Consider the following 18,451-nt stretch of genomic DNA (forward strand, 5'->3'; position numbering starts at 1 on the left):
TTACAGAAACATCCGTTTGCATTACAGAGAAAAACAGATGTTGAGGGTTAAACAAACATTGGTAGAAGTTTCTACTTTAACTCAACAGAATTTACGCAAACATTGGTAGAATTTTAGAACCCATTCATAATATTGACTGATGCTATATTGCAGGGTGGGTTAAGAGTAGATTTTAGTACAAGAATTTCTGGAATCCAGCAATACTGGGGTTAGAACTATGTCCAGACCTTTGGTATATACAAGAAAATTTAAACCAAATGTATTATTTGATAACTGACACCGAATTCTCAGCTATTATATGTGCTGTGAAAAACTCAAATGTTCTCAAAGGTCCAACATTTTATATATACAGTATACAGACCATTAATGCTTAACGTGCATACTAAATAAATAAATAAAACTAACAAACGTACAAAATTGGATATTAATTATACAGTATGATTACGAAATTAAGTATTTCCTTAGGAATGAAAAAAAAAAAAAAAGTTACAAGTTTTAAGCAGATACTCCGTCTCAACAGTAAATGTAATACCTAATACGATATCTTTGGAAGTCAGTCAACGCTTCAAAAGGCAAAGATAAAATATCCTTTGTTCTTTGCTAGTCGACAAATTACAAAATAATCAAAGCAACTCAGAAGGTCACACACAAAAATATTACTCTCCCCAGAAAAGTTTGTGTATTACTAAGCTTCTGAAAAAACACCTTGGAAAGTAATAGTTCCTGAAGCATTTATACCTGGGTTGTTGTAACAATTTCATAATATTTAATCCTTAATGGTTGCGTTGGACTTGATCAAATGTATTCTAAATGTCAGCTAATTTTCTTTTGAAGCAATATGAAAAGCAGTATAAACAGGCATTAAAAAATCTTAGTTTGTGCCAGGAATAAATAGAAAACCATATCAATTTAAAGCAAAGTTTTGCATACAGAAACTTCATATGAGCATGAAATATTGTCAATAAACTTAGGCAAATTTCGCTTGTTTAAGGAATATTAAGCATATAAAATGTTATTCAAATTTGTTAGTTTATCATTTGCGTGAAGTCCACAAGAAAAACAGCTCACTTATTACGTCGTAACTATTTTACGTCGTCGAGCACAAAGGATCTTAATTTACACTTGTAGTTGGGACCATATCTAAAAACAAAGAACAAGAAATAGTACATACTATTGCTTACTTATAACCCGCAGAGGATAGTAGAAAGGACAGATAAGTAGGAAAGCTATAAAGATTTGAAAAGGGTAATTACAATGACTAAGTGACATAGCAAGTGGTTTATTTACTTCAGTATTTAGTATCTTTGACATGAGATTATGCCTAATGGAAAATCCGAAAAGAATTCTTTAGCAAGAAATAAATAAAAATACACAATTAAAAAAAAAAAAAGACAGGCTCTCAGTTTTATGGTCGAAACGCAGACATGAAGTTATTAATCAGAAGGCAAGAAAAGAAAAAGGAAAAAGAAGGAAAGAAGCGGAATGGAAGTATTACATGCAGAAACATTTTTCAAGAAATGGAAAAGACAAAGTTGTTTTTTCGATACAGTAATTAAAAGAAATTCTTTATGCTATACACGGCATTTATGAAGTATATAAGATAATCATGTAAAAATGAAAATAATAATTAAACAAGAATTTCTGGAAAGGAAAAAATTGTAAATACAAGAAACTCAAAGAAATTCAATCAAGATATCGAACGATTACAACCATATAAGTTTGTTACTGTAGGTATTGAATATTAATTACAATGTTTACAAATTTTTGCAAGCAGTACTTTGAAAGAAGGGTAGTAAGGATAGAAGTCAGTGGAGAACTTTTGTGAACTCGGCATTGAACCTCCGGGTTCCATAGGTCATAGAGTTAGTTAGTTAGTACTATGAAAGAAAATATCTGCACCTTAAGTAAAATACTTTTTTCTTAGATGTTTATTTGTACCCAAGGAATAAAAATGTTCTTCCCACAACAAAGAGGAAATAAAACCTGATTAGCTTTGGCAGAAAGTATTTTAAAATACTTGGAATAGTAATTAGAATAGATAAATTAGATATATTATCGATGTACTACAGTATTATGGCTATTAGAATTTAATTATTGATCTACACGTTAGTCAGGAATAAACACTGTTTTCAATCTGTAAGTTTTGATGTCTACGTGCGCCATTCTGGTTAATAATTGTGGTGTTAGATTATTTAACATTGTGTGTCAACAGTGTGAGGCAAGTTTAGCTCACCTTAAAACTCCGAAATTCTGTTCCATCAATATTTGGAAATAAAAAAAATTACCTTTCACAGCTCCAGCAACACCTAAATGGTAAATAGCTGCCACAATGGACCAAATTACTTTCGTTTCAAGCTGAGAAAATCCGAGTGTTTCTAAAGCTGCGCACACTTTAGTAAACTCCAACATAGCTCTTTGTTTATCTTCATGCTGTCAACAAATCAAAAACATTGAAAAATTAATGAATTTATGACTATAGTAGACGACTTTATATCTTATCTGATACTAAAAGGTACTAACAAACCTGCATTGTAACTTTTTGTGTATATGAAATATTACTCAAATAATTATGAATGATTATGGTAAGTTGTCAATTAAATACATTAATGACAGAAAGATAAAATAAGCATATATATATATATATACCTGTACTATCGGTATATTATGAACCAATATATGCATATTATGAACCAAAAATTTACAAAATATATTACGAAATTTCATATTGAACAACAATACAAAAAGCTTTAACATTTCTACAAAACATTAATACAAAAAGTTTTTCTTGTTTCTTTTATTTAACAGTTAAAATAATACACCACACCATCTTTAGGTTTTTAATTATTTTTTGGTTTAGTTTTCCCTTTGTTTGACGTATTAATTATTATGACATGTAATTATTATTATTTACAATAACGAAAAATGTCACCATCATATACAAAAGAAATTAGGGCTGCTTTTAGAAAATAACTAAGAGTATCATTTCAAGTTACTTATCAGATATGACAATCTAATTATGCTCACCCTTTGTAATGGAGTCATAAAAAGGTTTGGATCAGTAATATTTTCTAACTGTAGATCTCTTCGTAGTTGTCCTTCAACTCCAGCCAGTAACTGATAAAATATATGGAATGTAGGTTCGCCTTCGGGTCTCTGAGCAATACGTGAACGCTCAGGCATTAATACCTGGAAGATAATAGTAGCATATATAATGAAGTGAAATATAAACTCCACTCTTTACAGCATAAAAATACTTCTTATAATAATCCAAAACCGTAATTTCATTCTTAAGCAATTATCAATCAAATGAATTAGATGTTCATACTTAAATTATGGAGAAAGTACTACTTGCGACTTCAATGGCAGATCATAATTAGAACTTCAACTTGAAATTTTTATTTCTGTTTGACAGAACACCTACAATGGGTAAAAATGATATCTTAGTTAATTAGAATTTTTAATCTTAACAGTAGAAAGAAACATTACTAGTACAAGTTAATTCTGTCATTTTAGTAAAAATTATAATCGAGTCAAAAAACCTCTTACGATTTTAATTTTTGACTTCATAAAATTTATCATTCATTTTTGCTTTCAAACTGAAGTAAAGGAAACAAATAAATAAATAAGCAAGATTCTCTGATATCCATACTTTAATATAATCGAATTACAAATGATTTCTCGTAACAGCACACAAATAACCGGCAATACCAAAATCGATGGCACTTTTATATTCATTGTCGAAGTTTATAAGTCCAGTATGAACGCTTCGTATAGTAACTTACTCTATGCGTCTCACTGGCTAAGATAGATCACATGGGTTCCTTGTACGTTACACAGCCGGAACTCGAGCCAATAAACTTCATTCGCAAGTAGGTCAGCATATACCTCTATGCTGAGTTTACATAAAGACATTTTAAAATCTTAGTTCACGTGGTGCCGCTGTAGCTACTCCCGCAAAACGGAAATGTTAAAACTTGAATTGCTGGAGAAAATGGATATACAGTATATACAAAAAATATATGTAGTGTATATGCGGCAAAATCTTGTACCCGGAAACAGCCAAAACACTTTGTTGTCGGTTACGACATATCTTACTGTGGTACATCAAGCTACCTATCTTGATTTAACTGATACGAACATATATTAAGTACAGACATAAATACAAAATATGGCTCTTCTTTATGTTTTAATATTATACGATTACATCAAAAAATGAAATGAAATTTTTTAGTTTTACGTCCCACGATTATGCCTGTTAGGCTAAAGGAGACGGTGATGATGAGTAATGAATGAAGAAAGTGGGAGGAAACGGGAGAACCCCGAGAAAACCCACGCACACGGTGTTTGTCCACCACAAAGACGATTACATCAAATTATGTAAGTAAGTATATATTAAGAGCTGCTTTTCAATATAGTTGACAACTCAACTAAGCCATTGTAGGCTACGTTAAGAAACTTCTTCAACATAAGTTGCTTTGCCTAACTACCTTTCTATTTCCTTTCCTGTTATTTCGAATTCAAGTAGTCGGTCATCGCATTGCATCAGCACTTCTAGTTATGTTACAATGTTAAAGCACCGTAAAAATATATGGCTACTAACTGACAATTTCAATTGGTGAGATTTTTAATTCAATTGAACTTCTTACGTTCGTTCACGTAACATGCACATTCTTCGGTGTATTTATCAAGAACATATAACCTGAGTGTTAACATGAATCTGCAATCTATCTATAAAACGTGTACATTACGGATACTATTATCATGTCGGCACAAGAGGTATATCATACGAAACATTTTTTAATTTCCGTTTATCTTTATAGTTTAAACTTCGCTGTTAAAATTACACAGTTAATATTATGCAACTCGACCAGATCGTATAAATACATTAGGTAAAGCAAGACCTGAAATGTCGCCTTTTAATAATAAGGAACTACCACCTTAATCACGGAGAGACAGTCAGTGTGATATAGAGATGGAACTTTCCATATAAAATCTTAACACCCAATAATGATTACATCATATTCTTATTACTTCATTCTATACCAGAACAGTATAATAAAACATATATCACAAAAAATGCCACTTATCTTTTGTTTACGTGTTTGCATTAAAAATAATTAAGTTGAATGTAAAACTAACATACCTGAACTGAAGCTGATGCAATCTGTCCTGACTGATCGAAGTCTAAACTGAACATCTCAGTGAAACGAGTTGCATTTGCATTCATAACCGTCCTGCAGTTGCCAAACATTTCCAACACAGTTGAAATTGCATTGAGTTTTTCCACTGCGTAGAAAAGAAGGAATGAAAGAAAAAAAGCGAGAATAATATGTGATAATTTCCCATTTTCGAGATAAATATTTCATCAAACAAAACACACATAAAATAAGGAGAGAGGTAAACGTATTTTTCAGTAAATTCTTCCTTATGTTCAAACTAGGGAAGACTTCATTTCTACCACTTTTTCACAATTAAAAAAAAAAAAAAAAAAAAAAAAAATCACATTTTACTTCAATTGATTTTGCTAAATCTGAGGAATAACGGTCGTCGGTTTCCTACTCGAGAGAAATGGCAAGCAAGCAATCCACTTATGCTTTACGTTAGCAGTAATCTTCCGGAAGATGAACTGAGGGCCGCTCAAAGCAATTGTTACAAAGTGAATGGGTTTTAGCAGCAACAACTATCGAATATAGAATTTTAAGAAGATATTATCAACAAAATGAAGTAACAATTATTATTTTGAAACTAAATAAAATAATATCTTCCCCCTTCCGCAGTAAGATTAAATTAATGGAAAACTGCAGTACGGACGAATTACCTTAAAAGTGTAAAAAATGTAATGTTTCAGTTTACAAGAAAGGCGACAAAACTGATTGTAATAATTATAGAGTCATCTCGCTCTCTTTTGTCAACATCCTATAAGTCTTGTTCAAACATTCTGTTAGCAAGACTGATCCTACACACAGATTAAATTATTTTATATCATCAGTGCAGATTTAGGCGAATTCGATCAACTATCGACCCAATATTTACCATTCGCCAAATACTCAAAAAAGAAAAAATAAATAAATAAATTAAATAAAATAAATAAATAAATAAATAAAATAAAAAATAAAAAATGGAAATGCAGCATCCCAATTCATCAATTATTTATTGATTTCAGAAAGGCTCACGACTCGGTTCAGAGGGAAACACTGTACAGGGTGTTCGCAAAGTTGCGCATTACTCACTTTACAGTCAGAACTTTTGAACTGTAAATGGAATGAAATGAAACTCTCACCACGGAAAGCCTGCTTTGTAGATACTTTTGAGATATAAACCGTGAGGTGAGAGTTCAACGTTCGTCCTCACGAATGCCACAAACAGATGAGGGTAAAAACTTTTTTTCACAAAAAGTGAACAATCACGGAATAAAGGTAGTTCTTTTTTTTCGACGAATGGGAATGTTAATAGCTAGGCTGGATAGAAAAATGTATCGTTCTGAAGCAAGAACGACACACTAATACCAAGTCTAGATATCCTACAGCTGTTATAATGACATGTCGTAAAAAACATTTTTTTGCGGTATTATGGCGTAATATGGCAGCACTGGCGGTACCAGACAGTGTCAACACATGTGCCTGGTCACAAACTAGATTGCTGCAAACACATAAGAAACTTAAACCATTAAAGATACATAATAATCTATCTACGCCTCGCCATGACTTCCTGAATAATTTGCAATTTTCTTGCTTGTTTGTAGCTGTATATCTGTAGAATAGTTTGAAGCCAGTCACATGTGATGACACCGTCTGGCACCGTCAGTGTTGTAATATTATGCTGTAATGCCGGAATACAGGTGCTTTTTTGTCACGACATGCCATTATTATTTGGTATCAATGCGTCGTTTATTCAACGGGAGAGAGTCACTCGTGAAGTACCTAACAAATACCAAAAGATGAAACCAGTGAAGAAGAGTTAGACATTCATAATTATACGGAAACAATAACGGTATGAAGGAGATACATGCTATGAACAATTACACGAAGAATAGTTTGATAAATATAGGATGAATGAGTCGGGGAAATGTCTCTGTACGACAGATCAACGAACGAGTTGGGGTCCGGAAGTACTTACGGAAATCAGCGAAATATGGAGGTGTATTCTGGAAAAGAGTGAAGAAAGTTATACAACTTCTCTATACAGTAACTTGAAACTACAACTTCTCTATACAGTAACTTGAAACTAACTTAAGTATTCTATTTTCATATTCTAAATGAGAAATTATGATGATAATTTTTTTAAAAAAAAATAATTAATAAACTCTTCCAGCAACTCCTTGGAAATCTTAGTGAGTCACAGGATGAAACTTTTATTATCAGGAAAAAATCACACAAGAACGGCATAATAATAAAGAGAACAAGAATGGCGTAGAATGTGAATAGTGATACGGTTGCTTAATCACAATTGCAATACAAATTAATAAGATAATATAACAAATCATGAAATGTAAACTAATTAACTTATTAATATATATTTTCTTTCCCGAAAGTTTAAAGAGGAAACACTAAAATGTGATGGCTACAATGCCGTAAAGATAGTAAATTACAATAAAATATACACATTTTTTTCTAAAAGTTTCAATTTTTGTATGTAACAATAAATAGCATTTTGATGGCAAACGACTGAACATTGACAAAATGTTAATTTTATTGATTCAGAATAGAATGACTGAACCCAATCAATACGAGCTTCCGTGTTGAAATCCCATTTCTTTCTCTTTTTTTTCTTGAAGAAACAGAGAAGAATTCTTTTCCGCAATTTATAATTCTTAAAATTGTGTCATTATTCTTCATTTCATTTACCATCGTTTACTTAAGCCTACAGACAGGGCGCTCATCATGGACGACAGGATGAGGCTTGTCTCCTTACCTTAGCACAGGGTTGGCCATAACCATGTTAAAAATGGGAGGGGGGGGCATAGATTTCCTTTATTTATTAGATTACATACAGATAAAAAATAATTTGTTTGGCTTTAACGTCCTTACGCAACAATGGGGCTGTGAACAATGGGAACTATAGCTTAAATAGGGTTGCCAGATCTTGTAGTTTTACGGGGAAAGTAAAAACGTCTAACGTAAAACATACACACACACACACACAAAAAAAAAAAAAAAAAAACGTAAAACGTACAGAAAAAACGTCTCTTCCATCCATACCTATTCTATGCACAAATATCGGAAATTTTATAGAACGACTTTGTCCGTCTATCTGTCCATAGGTATGAAGAGCAAAAATGGTAGGAGATATCGAAATGCTGTTTTCTGCAATCGATTCAGCGTCCCAAGGATAGGTTCTATCTTTTCCATTAACTCTCTAATCAAACCGGAAATAGTTTGTTTCCGGTTTCAACGTGTATGCCAAAGAACAGAAAGTGGTATTGGAAAGCGAAAACGGCTGAAAGAAACGAAGATTTTTTTTGCAATCGGTTCAGCTTTCCAACAGTAAGTTTTATCTCCTCCCTTAACCCCCTATTGAATCCGGAAGTCGTTAAAATTAACAACTTCCGGTTTCAACATTTATCACCATTAGAGCAAATATGTTAATAGATAGCGATACGTAGAATGGATACCAAAAATAATATGTTTCTACTCGGAATTACGTAGGCAACGATTCATTAAACGAATTACAACATAGTAATATACTCATCGCTTATTAACCCTTACCTGTTAGAACCTTATTGACAGACCCTGCAGCCAAAACGAGGTAATGTAATACATGTCTAAAATTGGTAGTTTTTCCACTTCCACTCCTGCCAATAAATACAATAGATTGGTCACTTCTTGAAGCAAGCATATTTCTGTACGCAGATTGAGCAGTAGCGTATATATGAGGAGGCATATCTTCGTTCTTACAGCCTTTGAACATTTGAATGACCTAGACAGAAATAAATTAAAATTATTAATTTCGAAATTAATAATAACTTGGTTAGCTATTACAAGAATAGTTTTTGTTCAAATTCTTCCAATTATCTTTACCATCTTAACTATACACTGAAGGAAAAGATTACCTCAAACATCTTACAGAGTTTCGCTACAGCAAATAAGAGTATGAAGTATTGAATAGAATATTTATCTAAAGCAACTAATATTTGAAGCAGAAATAATAATAATAATAATACGCGGGAAGTTTTGAGCACAAAGAACATGGGATTGGTACCAGAAACAGAAGACGACGGACAAGAGATGCTACCACATTTGAGTGTGAAACTCAGATGAAAATGAAGCTACAAAAATCGTTCAGTACACGAAGAAAGAGAGAAGCTAGTCTTTACAGTGGAAAACATTGAAATCTGGATAACCCACAAGCAAAGAAAAGACTCTTGGTATCGGGAACCGTAAGAAAAATATTTATTGCGAGTTTTGTATGAAGTGTGGTTATATATAGGGTTGTTATGAAGTCCTTGCTACAAAACTAATGCTTATAACTTTTTTTTTTTTTTTTTTTTTTTTAAATAATGATATTGCAGTGAAATAAATGTTAAGAAATTTATTGAGACTTACATTTTGTATCGTTATCCATAGACAAACTGCCGCCATCATCGCCACACCACCAGATGGGCTCCGTTGACTTCCATACATTGCTGCAACCTACAACGAAATCCGTGAATGCTTTTCCGTCTGGCGTCGTCAGAAATGTCATGGATCACTTCATTAATCTTAGTTTTCAGGTCCTGTAGGTTCTTTGGTTTTTCCGCATACACTTGTGTCCTAACGTGACCCTATAACCAAGAATCAGGATGCTAAATCGAGGGACCTGGGAAGCCAAAGGATCCAAAGCCCAATCCACCTGCCAGGTAGCTCACCGTCAAGGTAGTGTCTGACGACTTGAGTAAAATGTGGGGGATGGGGGCTCCGTTTTGCTAGTATTGGATGCAATCCTTGATTCACAACCTAACCAATTCGGGCATAAGGAAATTTGTAAGCATTTGAAGGTATTTCTCCCTTGTTCAGTGTTTCCGTCGAAGAAAAACGGGCCTATGAGGTGGTCCACTGATACGGCACACCACACATGTACTTTCGGCCTGTCTCTTCCGTTTGTTTCATATTAATGAGGGTTTTCAGTTCTCCAAACAAGACAGGTGTGCCTGTTTACCCTCCCTGAAACATGGGAAGTTGCCTCATCTGAGAACATGAGTAACTGCAGAAGTTCCTTCTCATCACCCAGTTGTTTCAGCATCAGTTTACAGAACTCCATCTTGTGTCTTGGTCTTCTTCTGTCAGTTCATGCACAAATTTTGTACGGTTTGATTTTCAAATGTTTACGCATTATCTTGTGAGTTGTTAACTGAGGGATTCCCAACTCCAGCGACCGTCACGGAATCGATTTTCATGGACTTCTCTCCAGGCGGTGGGCAACCCTTCACACCGTTTGGGCTCACTTGCGACCGACCACTTCTCTGCATATCACAAACACTCCCGGTCCCAGAAACTTGCTCTGCCAATTCTTTATTCTTCTGACATCAGAAGTACTTTTTCGTACACTCGTCTCAAGTTTCGCTGCACTAAAACACCTGATTTCAGTTCTGAATACCAACACACACACACACACTGTGCTTTCTCTTGTACCGTCGCCATTTTCAGGACCTTTGTTGTCACCAATGTTGCCAACCTAATCATTATAATACCGTTGTCAACCAAAAATTTACAGACCATCGCACAATTTAAAATGTATTTCACTGCAATATCATTATTTAAAAAAAAAAAAAAAAGTTATAAGCATTTGTTTTACGGCAAGGACTTTAGAACAGCCCTGTATAGACCACAATTACGGAAATAAGAAAATGCTTCAAGTATCATGGATGGATAGAAGTACAAGATACGTACTGGAAGAAAACAAATGATAAAAGATAAAGATAAAGTAGGGGGGTTAATGGGGACGTCAGCAACGAGGCTATATGTCCCCGTCACAATAAACAGGGTTGCTCAGAATTGTAAAAAATAAGAACAGGCTAAAAATAATAGTGTTCAAGGAACCAAAGCGCTGCTAAATAAGAAAACGAAAAGCAAAAACAAAAAACGAGAATAAAAGAATAAATAAGATAAAATAGATAACAATAACAATATATAGAAAACAATAAAACGAGACAGAAATATAAAAATTTAGCAGCAATAAAATAGTAGGAACACACTAAAAGAGCTCAGAGAACGTGAGCAACCCCAGAAGCACGAATAAACGCAAGTACCCGGCTAACTATATCACTGTCATCACCCAACGCACGGGTAAGAATACAAGGCAGTCGATAACGTTCTCTGACATCTGAGTATTCAGGACATTCAACGAGAATATGCTGAATACTCAGGGGGACAATGCACTTTTCACAGTACGGACGGTCCGTGCCACGCAGCAGATAACCATGTGTTAGATGAGAGTGTCCGATACGCAAACGCGCCAGGAGCACTTCATCTCTACGATGCAAGCGTGAAGACGTTCGACAATTACCGAAAAGGGGCTTAACGGCGTGAAGTTTATTCTCATTTGCCTGGTCCCAAACTACTTGCCAGTGAGTGCGCATCAAGCTGGAAAAATGACGACAAATATCAGAGCACGGAAGGCTATGCTCCAAAGCAACCCCAGCCAAGGCGGCGTGCTTGGCAGCTGTGTCAGCACGTTCGTTTCCCCGAATGCCGACATGACCCGGCACCCAGCAGACAACGACGACACAACCCTGTAGCTGTAATTGATGGCACCTCACGAGAATGTCTTGAACGAGAGAATGCGTAGAGAAGACATTCTGTAAGCTCAGAACGACGGACTGTGAGTCGGTGCAAATAAGCACACGACGTAATGAAAGCGTGAGAGCATGGTCCAAGGCAAGTTGAATTGCAGTCAATTCAGCAGTGAACACGGAACACAGGCGATGCAAATGGAATTCTGAGCTGCCCTCGTCGGTGACAAAGGCACAGCCCACAGAATCCTCATCCTTAGAACCGTCCGTAAAGAACACACTAAAATCGGGGTACTGATCTAACAGTGCGGCAAACTCTTGCTGATACACCTGGGAACTAGTCTGCTGTTTGGAATGTATAGACAAACGTAAATCATGGCGAGGTAGACGAAGCAGCCATGGGGGAATAGCACAAAAGTGAACCAACTAAAGAGAGGGCCACACGAAATCGTTGGCAAGGAAACTCTCACACGCACGGATGTACCAGGGACGTGTAGAGCGAGGACGTGCAGCATAGCGCTCGTATATCCTATCACCACGGAGACATGGTCTACACGGGTGGTCTGGAATACAACGCACATGCACAGAATAATTAAGAAGTAGTCTGTTGCGACGATACGCTAACAAAGGTGCATCGGCTTCAACATACAGACTGGCAACGGGACTAGTACGGTAGGCGCCAGTAGCAATACGAATACCCAGGTGATGCACTGTGTTAAGTTGTCGTAACAGAGAAGCACGAGCAGAACCATAGGCAATACAGCCATAGTCTAACTTGGACCGAATTAGACTACGATACAAACGAAGCAGAACAGTACGATCAGCAACCCATGTGCGGTGGGAAAGAACACGAAGGAGATTCAGAGCACGAAGACAAGAATATTTAAGATTCCGAATATGTGGTGCCCACGACAAGCGACGGTCAAAGACCAGACCCACGAAACGGACTGTATCAACGAATGACAAACGGGTGCCATCGAGGTACAAGTCCGGGTCAACAATGCAGGTACGCTGCCGGCAGAAGTGAACACATTGGGATTTCTCGGTGGAAAAGCGAAATCCAGTTTCATTCGACCAGCGGACAAGACGACTGAGAGTCAGTTGGAGATGTCAAGTAACGCCGCGAAGGTGGCAGGAGCGACAGAAAATTACAAGGTCGTCAACATAAAGCAAACCAGACACAGGAGCCTGGATCTCCGAAAGAACGCTGTTGACGGCGACAGCAAACAACGTGACACTAAGGACACTGCCTTGTGGAACACCATTTTCTTGTACAAAGCGCTCTGAGACATTAGATCCCACATGCACTCTAAAGTGTCGCTCGTGAAGAAAATTCGAGATAAAGTGGGCCATATGCCCACGGAGACCCCAGTCATATAATGTTTTAGGATTCAGTAACGCCACGTGGTGTCATACGTCTTCTCTAAATCAAAAAATATAGCGACAAGATGTTGACCGTTGAGAAAGGCGTCTTGAATATGACCCTCAAGATAAGCGAGATTGTCTGTAGTGGATCGGAAACGACGAAATCCACTTTGAAGCTTGCTCAGAAGTGAATTGGATTCCAAATACCACACCAGGCGCTTGTTGACCATGCGTTCAAACAGCTTACAGACGCAGCTCGTGAGAGCAATGGGTCTGTAGCTCGTGGGGCTAGTTGCGACTTTGCCTGGCTTCAAGATAGGAAGAACGAGAGCCTCACGCCAAGCCGGTGGAAAAAAACTCCTCGACCCAGAAGCGATTATACAGTTGCAAGAGAGCAAGCTGTGTATCGCGGGGGAGGTTGCGCAACATCTCGTAAGAGATACGATCAAGACCTGGGGCAGTATTGGACGATTCACGAAGAGCAGAATCGAATTCAACAAGGGTGAAAGGAGCATTGTAATCTTCGCAGTTGTCGGTACGGAAGTTTATTGGTGTCCGCTCTAAACGGGCCCTAAGGGGAATGAACGCAGGAGGATAATGTGCTGACTCAGAGATAGAAGCATAATACTGGTCCAAAGTGTTAGCTATCTCCGAAGGGTGAGTAACTAAGACACCATTCACAGTCAAGGCAGGAACATCAACAGGAGTAGTATAGCCAGTAAGAGAGCGTACCCGACGCCACACTGTGGACATCGCTGTTCGACTATTGATGGACGAAACGTAATTCATCCAGCTTTGGCGCTTCGAAAGCTTGATAAGGCGTCTAGCTCGAGCACGGAGAATGCGGAAACGCTGCAGATTGTCGGCAGTGGGATGACGATTAAAAGTGGCAAGAGCGTGCCGACGAGCCAGGATAGCCTCACGGATTTCCGGAGACCACCATTGAACACGCCGGCGGGAAACGTCGCCACCGCATTCTAGAATGGAACCATGAGCAGCATCAAGAACAGTCTGCTCAAAAGCCGCTGCCACAACAGCTACAGGGAGATCATCACGACAATGAAACTCACTGAGCTCACGGAATTTACGCCAGTTAGCACGCTTCAAATTGAAGGGGCGGAGAGGAAAAGGAGGAGTAACAGGGAGACCTTCAACAAACAACGTGGAAGAAAACAAAAATCTACATTTCAGCTAAGATAGGAAAAAAAAAAAAAGCATACCTGCCCACTTAATACAAAACTCAAAATGAACTCACGCATTGCTGAAACAAAATTTGAATCAAAAACCGAACGTGAAAAAGCAACAACGAAGTGTCTGGACGATATCAGGAGCGGACTGGTATGAATATGGCGAGCACCCAGCACTAGATAGACAGAAAATTTAATATCAATCCTTTCGGAATGAAATGAAGAATACTTTAATATCATATTGTAAGAGTTTTTTCCAGTAAATAGACAAATACAATGTAAAATATTGAACTACACGGCTTAATTGGTAATATATTGTGCTTTCTTGTGACGGCATATAGACATACATATTATCTGTGTGCTTTTATGTGGTATCCACTTGCTTAGCGATTGGAATAACAAATGAATAACATCTCAGCACATTTCTCTCCTATATTATATATATATATATATATATATATATACAGAGAGAGAGAGAGAGAGAGAGAGAGAGAAACAATTTAAGTGAGAACAACTTCATCATTTGTCTACAATATCAGAAGGTATCAATCGGTTAAAACAAAGATGAAGAGGATACGTACCTTTTCTGAATATATTGCTAAGGGTGCCATTGGGTTAATGATGAGTGTAGAGGATCCTGCATTCGTGTGAATTAGGTTGCTGCCATACCTTTGGCGCAAGGTATGCAACACGCTTGATTCATTCAAGTATCTAAGCTCGGCTAAGTCTTCGACTCGGTCAAACTGCGGAGGATTTGCCTAAAGAAAGAAAAGAATTCAATGTTAATCATTATTTATATAATTTTCAATTGTCTGCTCAGCGTTTACTTCATTTTACTTTTAATGAGAAAGCTATTTGAAACTCAACTATCAAGCATCAAATTAATTTAAGGAAACATACAAATGACGAATTTTTAACCTTCAAATTACGATACTCGAAGCCAAGTCAAGAGCATCATTTCACTTATAAAAAAAATAATAAAAAAATAAAAATAAAATAAAATAAAATAAAAAGTGAAGGAAAAATTACAACTTTCCCTGAATGGTATCACGAGAAAAAAACAGGAATTTTTTCCACAATTATCTCACATACATATCCATAATTAAATATTAAAATTATTAATCTAATCATTTAATCTATATTTTAATCATTTTGGATGAATGAAATCATATATCTTGAACACATAAAGAAAAACAATCCAACCCCCCCCTCAAATGTTTCTTATTTCTTTTAAATAGTAAATTAAAAATACAAATATATGACAATAAAAATATGTAACGACGTTAACTTCAAAACGACAATGACCCAAATCTTATAAATACACACTGAATTAATACTTTATTTAACTCTCAATGTTTCCCGAAGTTTACTCTTTATTGTTAAGAAGTAAAGATATAAGAGATGGATTTGAAACATAAGGACAATGAATATCAATGAAAATGAGCGTTACGGCATACTGATTGTTTACTAATGCACTTGCACGAATGTCTTCCTTGTTTAAAATACAGTGTTCTAAATCATTTCTTTTGTAAGTTACACGCGATTTTCTTTAAAATTCCTTAAATATTGTGCAAAGTATGGTATGTAAAAGGTAAGACAGCATAATTAATGTGTAACAGAAAATGCTCTTAATATCATTTCTTATTTTCATGAATTACTGTCACTCAAAGTGATTTTCCCAAGTTATAGTTACGGAATGATTGTCTTCATATATCGTATTTAAATGAATAGCTACTCTTGAGTATTAATACTAAAGTCAGGCTTGTGTATCAACTTTTTATATCATTTACTAGCCGTGGGTAGCTCTATCGTATCATGAAATGCAAATGCAAGTTTTATTTAATAGTATTCAATCAAGAACATGCCTTTATTTTTCGCTCATTCTCTTTAAACGTGATGAGCAAGACTTCCTTTTAACTTCAAGGTTGTATGATTAAACATACTCTTTTTGCAATACCGAAGTGCAAAGCGTTCTAATAAGACTAATATGTCCTTACATGAATGCCACACAACTACCACAACAAACTTCACACCTCATACATGCATGCTCAATTCACTTTATCTTTCTTCAGCCTTCGACTGCATACCTGTATGCAAACTCCTTGTATTAAACAAAAAGGTAATTTACATGGATTTTTACATCACTCTGTCGTAGTAAACTTACAATTTTGTTGCTACGCGTCTTATAGAGCATTGACAATGAAACAAGCCTAGGAAAATAATCCACATTTGAAAATTTGTATTTTAAAATAATGGAAACACATGTAGTTTGTAACATGTCGGATGTACGAGGTGGTAATACTGACAATGCAATTGCTGTGCCTAACCACTGTTAGTGGTGCATTAGGTAATCGTCTGTAGTATGTCAAGCAGGGTAGAATGCAAGTGCTCCAAACGATGCTGAAGCGGGCAGACGATGGTGATCCAAAATGGGAAACTTCTTGGAGCTTCAAAGAGAACGAATTGTGGATGCGCGATTAGATTATGAGAGTGTACCTAAGGTGGCCAATGTGTTAGTTGTGTCACGAGGGACAGTGTCCAAGGTGTTGACGATCTACCTAATTCATTATAATTAATATAGACACACCGCAATAGTGGATGGGAAAAGAAACCTGAGTGATACGGATCATAGAGCGAATGCGGTGAAAGTAACTGCGAACTGTCAGCACCTGGAACAGCCTATTGCAACAATTACAAATCGACTTCTCGACTTGAGCTGAATAACTAGAACATACGCGGTAGGTTGGAATTTCCAAACCGCTGAGGGAGGCACTTACCTCTGGTGTATGGGGTCCCTGGTTCGATTCCCGGCCAAGTAAGTTCGTGGACAACAACGTGTCTGTAGGTTTTCTCGGAGTATTCCCGTTTCCTCCCACAATCTCATTTCGCCAATTATTCCATCATGAATATTTCATTTATTTTTTCGTTGATCAACACAACTGTTTGGAAACACGCAAAGTTATAAGAAATAGAGTAATGTTTTAGTGTATTCCCAATAATAGGTCGTATTTATGCATGGTGGACGCCCAGCGGTATTATTCAAAACTTTCAACAAGCGGCTCTAAGCTGATTTAGTATTAATATTATTACTATATTAGCTGTATGCACTCGTCAGTGTAGGGTCTTAATTCAGAATATCGATTAAGAGACAAAAAATGTTTTTACTCCATTCCCGTGTTTATCCTTTGTATAACACAAGCCTGCACAACCATGATGTAACAAGGTTTACATACACGCAAGGCGTTCTTCGAAACATGCAAACGTTTTCGTATAGTACACATTTTCACCTCCCTCCCCAAATTTGGTCCTTCGAGGCGAAAGTCGAAAAAAGGCCTTCGTACAGAAATAGATCTGTTGAAGATCATACGAGTACCAAATTTGGTAGCTTTAGGTCAGTCCTTTCTATGCGGCAATCTGACGACACATACACACGTTATATATTGTGTATTTGTATATTATTATGATTATTATTTACAATAACGTAACTAGAATTAAGTCCTGCAGTATGCTTATATTTGCATTTTATTGGCAGAAGTCACCAAATGCTGAAATAAGCATAGAATTAAAGAAGGGACTATCATTAGGGGAAGATTACTGTTCGTAAAAGACATAGCTAAATTGTAATATAATGTGTTTCAAAATTGCTTTACACAATGCATAGAAACTCGAGTAACTGTTTAAGTCCCAGCCCACTAAGAGTAGAAATCATCCTTCTGTCGTTATTGCATTAGGACAAAAAGTAAAATCACAAACCGAAAAATGTCAGGCAACGAAGACTTAGAAGTGTGTATTACTGTGGTTTAAAATCCTTTAGAAATGTCGGTACGTGATATTTCACGAAGACTTCCACCTATGAATTATTATATAGACTACACTATTCGTTGCATTCATCAGAATGAAGCAAGTATTCAATGTAATACGAAACTCTGATTTTTATTATAATAAAGATTGAACAATCTTAGACGGGGCAAAAGAAAAAAATGAAAAATGAAATTTTAAGTTTAAGGTTATGCCGGTTAGGCTAAAGGAAACGGTGATAATGAGAAATGAGTGAAATGGTGGAATGATGAAAGTGGGAGGAAACGGGAGAACCCCGAGAAAACCCACGAGCACGGTGTTTGTCCACCACAAAGTCCACAAGGCGCGAGCTGGGATCGACCCAGGGACCCCAAGCACCGGAGGTGAACGCTCT

General features: G+C 36.4%; 1 protein-coding gene across 3 annotated transcripts in view; it reads right to left on the reverse strand.

The window, feature by feature from the left end:
• Mhcl (Myosin heavy chain-like) overlaps window positions 1-18,451 on the reverse strand; it is a 545,621-nt gene that overhangs the window by 350,930 nt on the left and 176,240 nt on the right. For all 3 annotated transcript variants that reach the window (XM_081768806.1, XM_081768805.1, XM_081768807.1), the window contains 5 exons: window positions 14,841-15,017; window positions 8,706-8,916; window positions 5,144-5,286; window positions 3,025-3,186; window positions 2,286-2,430 (listed from right to left, as the gene is read on the reverse strand). In XM_081768806.1, coding sequence (XP_081624932.1) covers window positions 2,286-2,430; window positions 3,025-3,186; window positions 5,144-5,286; window positions 8,706-8,916; window positions 14,841-15,017 — 838 coding nt within the window. The remainder of the gene's footprint in view (window positions 1-2,285; window positions 2,431-3,024; window positions 3,187-5,143; window positions 5,287-8,705; window positions 8,917-14,840; window positions 15,018-18,451) is intronic.

The sequence above is a fragment of the Thermobia domestica genome, chromosome 8 (genome assembly GCF_964235325.1).
Source record: "Thermobia domestica chromosome 8, izTheDome1.hap1.1, whole genome shotgun sequence".
NCBI classification, from domain to species: domain Eukaryota; kingdom Metazoa; phylum Arthropoda; class Insecta; order Zygentoma; family Lepismatidae; genus Thermobia; species Thermobia domestica.